Source organism: Opisthorchis viverrini, assembly GCF_000715545.1.
Source record: "Opisthorchis viverrini unplaced genomic scaffold opera_v5_768, whole genome shotgun sequence".
In the NCBI taxonomy this organism is placed as follows: Eukaryota; Metazoa; Platyhelminthes; class Trematoda; order Opisthorchiida; family Opisthorchiidae; genus Opisthorchis; species Opisthorchis viverrini.
The window spans coordinates 15,709-21,658 of NW_008752444.1; the positions used below are offsets into that span (position 1 = coordinate 15,709).

General features: G+C 40.1%; 1 protein-coding gene across 1 annotated transcript in view; it reads right to left on the minus strand.

Moving 5' to 3' along the window:
• The window catches only part of T265_15717 (hypothetical protein), a gene marked incomplete at both ends in the record, with an annotated part of 19,168 nt that overhangs the window by 5,728 nt on the left and 7,490 nt on the right, over positions 1-5,950 (minus strand). The window contains 3 exons of the mRNA XM_009179006.1: positions 2,588-2,619; positions 2,899-2,931; positions 3,507-3,539. Of these exons, the coding sequence (XP_009177270.1) occupies positions 2,588-2,619; positions 2,899-2,931; positions 3,507-3,539 (98 nt within the window). The remainder of the gene's footprint in view (positions 1-2,587; positions 2,620-2,898; positions 2,932-3,506; positions 3,540-5,950) is intronic.

Sequence of the window (5,950 nt, forward strand, 5' to 3'; positions counted from 1 at the left end):
TTTGGGACTCACCAGGCCGATAATATAAGGCGCGGCATGTTTCTGAAAATCATTCATCCAGGTTGAATGACATCATATTTGTCACTTATTATTGGTGCTTTCAAATTTTCGGAAAGTCAAGGTGTAAAACCCTCACGAAATGCACTAATGACAGTAGTACACTTGGTTGATCTAGCCTGCTGAATTCGCATATAGCGCTATCGGGAAAGCACACAGAATTACTCATGTAAGGCGCCCATCAACCAAAAAATTCTTCGTATGAGAATAACTAAAGAATTTCGGCTGCGGTTAGCATTATTCATCGCTTTGTAAAGCGGCCGTTTTTATCGTAACCCACTCGGTGAGCAAACACATGACGGCGCATGAATGCATCAACACCGCTTTCTATCTACTAGCACGCCAATAAAGGACACAATTTAATCGAAAACTCTATGTCCATTTTACAAGCGTTAGTACGTCAACCTTTGGTAAAAGTGGGTAAATTCTTGCTCGAAACATTTACAAGCACAACACTAATCGGCGCAAACACAAATATGTCGCGTGTAGTTATGTCCATGTAAGCAAATTTTTTCAACAGCGTAATAGCACACCTGCTGAGTCGGTCTGGATAAACCGAATGCGTTTTGCAGGTACCATGTCACTTGTGAGCAACAGGCGAGTTTCAGCAATGAAATCGAAATAATGCTAAGGCCAATCACACACCTACAGACAAAACATATTTTCAGCGTCATACATTTATGGCGACCGCTGTTTTACCACGCAACCGCTGCTAAAGTTCAGTCAGCTTGAGTAATAAAATTGCTCTCTCAAGCGGTTGGGATACCTCACGCGATTGCTAAATGTGAATGGTTTACCTCAACGCAACGGTCCAAGTACAAATACAATATATTGGTGGATGTTAAAGACCATTTTGTATATTAATTTCAATTTAGATGATGCTTTATGTATAAAATAAGACAAAAATGGTAACATTTCCGAATTCTGCGACTCGCGTGAATAAAATCCATCGAAATTAGGGCTCGCATACTGATATCATCGTATTATCCAAGTTAGTAGTATTAAGTAGTTAGTAGGCAGTCAACGAGATTTTATGCAGACCGCCGCGTACCGGTAAATTGCATAGTAGTGACTGTGTGCGCATTAGTTACTTGAGATTACTTTTGTTGACAAAGCTAACCGAACTAGTCACCGCTAACTGACTGAAGGAAGATAGCTAGGAAAACTCACTTAAGCAAAGTTCGTCTTCAGCGCACCGGACTGCAGCAAAAAGAGCATTTTGTTATATGCAGCCCCAGGTCGCATTTGAGTTACTATGAAATAAAACATTGTCGTCACACAAATTTTTGAGGGAATAATTGACGACGAGTTACGTATTGCGACCTTCCGTGAGTGGACGAATTCGCTCAGCTACATATTTTCTTTGTAAATGTTGGTCAATTAATAATGAATTATACGGTGCAAATGCATGATATTTTGAACAAACTCACCTACGCAGCGGTCCAGAGCATCTTTCCAGCATCTACCTGGAGATCGGCGTTGCAGATCAATAAGGAAGGACATGTCTGGATATGAGATCGTGTTGTGCCTTTCTCACATTTTTAGGTGGATTCATCCAAGACAGTGTCGGACATAATAAAATAACTTATAACGTCTTCTTTCTTCAAACAACGCTTTTCAGATATTTTGAAATATGGCTACGCATTTTGAGACTTTGCCCAAAAATCTAGGCACTTTGATCAGCTCCCTCGCGTTCCGCAGTAATCTAGATTATATTTGATCTTTCGTATGGTTCGACTTCTTTTAAGAACACGCATATCTCAACTATTTTTCACTGCACAATTTGGGCAGCCGGGCCAAGAACACGGTTTGTCATTACCCGGCGTCTATAATCCGACACTCGATTTAGAGAAAGCAACTTCGTCACATAGCGGCCACATTGGGTGGTTGTGCCATGAATGGTGCAGTATTTTTCTGTATAATTCAAGTGATTGAACCAAGTGGATGGCGACATTTTGCTAAAAAGTTTAACGTAGGTGCGCGGTAGTTGATCACGCGAATATGGCAGACAATAATAGAGCCGTGTCCATGGTTAAAACCCACGTCTTTTGCCTTCGTTTTTCTTGTGCTCCTCTGGAAGAAATTGTTAAAATAAAACTCTGTGGTGTTCTAATAATTTGTAGCACACTCTGTCATGTGGAAGCTTCTAGCATACAGTGAAAATGGGTTATGTGTGGGGCTTAATCAAGGGTGTCTAATGTCGCAGCTACAGTCACAATAATTAAAACCTCAGATCATGCAGTGTGAGCTTTGTGAGAACAGAAGCTACTCGTGCCGCCAAATAGTAAGACAGGTTGCTTTTGAAACACGGAGTTAGTTTTGACTCGCCAACCCTAAGCTATTTTTAACCAGATATTTCTTATCGAGTGCTCCGCCGCGAACATACAAGCCACGGCGGCGTGGATGACGATTTCATTACCCTGACCCATGTGAGTTTGCAAAACCCATTCGAAAGTTCAAAAAACCTAATTGCTTTCAAATATATTAGGCTCATCATTGCACGTGAACTTTAACGACCTGACAGACCTACGCAACGGTTCTTCTCTTCGTAATTGCACAGATCTGAAGAGGAACAAATAGAATTATTTGGCATAAAATTGAGTGAACAAAATGCTCGCAGTTGAAACCTGCTCCGATTTTTATCGGATTTCTTGGGCAAAAAATCTTTCGGATTTCCGATCCCGTGTCATGGCTCTCCGGATATAATAGCTTAAACTCTCCCCGGATTACAACGCAAATCCGGAAAGACGTGAACCAACGACGCGAACGTAGTACTTTGAAGGGTGGCTGGACGAGATGCCATTCACAAATCGATAATCAGCTGATTTTTTGCGTACTTACCGTAACACGAATCCACTTTCTCAACTGCTGCATCTGAAACGAAAAAAAAACAATTACTACTGAGATGCACATGAATAAAAACACAAGCTTCATCCGTAAAATTGCTTCGGAGTAAATTTTCTCCTCTGAGGATTTCCATCAAGCAATCCCCCTGAATTCTACGCTCATCCAAGTCGCAATTACGCTCCACAAAGATTCAGATCTGAAATGCATTCTCTGTTCGACAGCCATGGTGTGGACTACTGCTGAACTTCATTTTTGAGTATTATATTACCCAAATTTAGACGGTGATCATTTGGATCGACCGCGTCAGGTTTTGAAGAAAGCCTACTGTGGTTATTCACCTGTTGCCGTGGTTTTGTGTGCTAGACAGCCAAGCACGTCTTCCAAATCGTGTATCACACACGAACACACAAGGGACAGGCTTAAAATCCGTGTTTGTATTTATATTTTTATGAACAAAGCAGTTTTTATTGTGCTTGACTGAATGGCCGGAAAGTCGAGGCTAGCCAGACAACACGTGCACCGATAGGCAGCATGATTTTCCCAAGAACTTCATGTTCATATAGCTCTACAGGATTTAGTTTCTAAGGTTATTAACCACTTACCATCATCTTCTTGTGGATCATCTCCGCATGCTTCTAAGAATTTAAAAATTATTGTGAAAGAACGGAAGAACAGCCAATAATAATAATCAATCTGCAAAAGAAATGGGGCGAAATCTGCTGATGCATTTCTTCCAGTGGTGAGTGGCATCGGAGGCCCTATATCATGCAGTCTTTTGGAAACGAAAGCGAACAAATAGCTTTGCATATGAGCCAACAATATGATTGTGGTTCATCTGACCCTCTGATCGATCGTCGTTTCTAAGGAAAACTGATGTTTGTGTAATTTATATTCGGTAGACTTTTCCAGCATACACGTGGAAAAGCCATTCTATAGCTTGTGTGCTCCCTCCGATTTGAGGCTTATTTCCCGAATTTTTTCCCGTGTCAACGATGGCATTACAGTTAATTCGGTAATTCAACCGTCTTGAAAAATGTATTTGCTTTGGGGCTTAAACGCGTTAGGAACTAATATCTAAGTGCCACAAAAGAATGGAGACAGGGTGCAATGTATTTCTTAGTGATCAATCTGACGAAATCTCGGTCTCCAATGAATACCACTGCAACGGGAACGTTCCGATCGCAGTTAACCAGGTTTAATATGCCCTGTGACGACGCCATCAAGTTGTCTCCAGAAGTGAAATCATCGAGGATTACTAAAAGTTCATTCGTTTGATAGTATTTGTGCACAAACATCATCTCAGTGCTTCGTTTACATGAATTGGTAATGCTCTAATAAGAATAAAATTTTAAATATAAACGTTGGGTGCGAATGTCAGATGTATGTTTTGTCATTCTTTCTCGATACCGGAAGTATTCCTATCTGGGAGTTGAGTTTTCTCCTGCATTTTAGAACAGTGTGTTTGGAGGCGTAAAAATTTACTTGAATCTGAATCACACAATCACCGAGGATGTAGACATCCTATTGTGCTCACATTTTTACATCACTCGCGTGTCGGAAAATACATGCAGCTTGTAAAAAATATCATTTCTTACTCTCACCAATACATAAGTCATACTTTGGGATACTCCTTGCCAGGACGCTTTGCACTAAAACAAATAATTAAAATGCACAATAATTACGTAATATGTGTATACGCGTACGATGTTGAATTTCACAATAAAGGTGACCTACACAAACCAGCGGCAATAAGCATAAAATATATTGACATAATTATTGGTGACCAGAATTCTTAGACTGTTTGCTGTTTCATCTGCTTTGCCTTATTTTATACTGATTCACTCGACCTTGACGTATTTCACAAATGATGTGATCGACATTGATTTGCACAGTTTGTGTACGCTAATGTCAAAATCGCACCCATTTATTGATCCCGAAGCCTGCTCTGTAAGCCTCCAAATATAGGTTATCGTGATAAAAAAAACGCCAGTTTGTTGGTGGCCGTATATTATGCAATAATTGCATAAAGCAATGCGATCATTAATTTACGTCAGCGTGTCTCATTGGTTAATTTATAAACGATTTCAAAATGTACAATACGATGTAGATTTTCAATCCTAATTAGAAAATTCAGCGTCTTGTTTGTTTTGGGTCGAGATATAATCTAAATGCAAACTCAAGAGAAAACGTATTGGTCTTTTCAAATTATTCGGTATTCGTTCTCCTCTGTGTCGCCAAAACATAGATCAAGATGAGCCAATTACCTACCCGGATATACTAAAGTACTTTTATGTCCAAAAAATTCTAAAGGTTGATTGTTGAATGAAAATCTTGTAATGTTCAATATTGTTTGAAAGGCTGTGCTATTCGAACGGAACTTTTTTCCTAATTGAAGCAGTTGCAAAACTAGATATCGATTAGCGTCCGCAATCCAGCACAAATCTGAAGGGATATAAGTCATGAAATTGGTGGGATCCTGGCGACACTTGCGCAACCTCTAACCTGGATAGCGCCAATTTTGATTTTGTGACAAGCACTCGTTTTTGAAATGATTTTAACCGTCGGAATGGCGACGCGATATAAGCCCCATTCAATGGAGTCAAACTCATCTGGGTAGTTTAAGTTCTTGAGGCAAATTTGACTCTGCAATTTCATTTTGCCATGCCTATTTCTGAAGTTTCGTCAAACATAGAAATTGAATTAGAAATTAAATTAAAATCTTTGTATTTTGGTCGGCAACGTTCATGCTGTTCAACGTTAACTTATGGTACCATCGTAGTAAATTTGTTAAGATTGGCGACGTGGTGTTCCAGGCACACCAGCGTAAGTATACAATCATTTCGCTATTCTCGCTCATCAATAAACCGCAGTTTACCACGTTCCTGGAACACAAGGGAAGACCAGCGTTCCATTTGCAAGTGTCAGACGGATTCAAGTTGCGTGACACAAAAGCGCTCATGTGATGGGTATGTGGATTGTAGGGCTACTCAGTTGATATGAATTATATTCACCGAGGCTAATTCAGTCTCGGGCATAGGACGTGCAA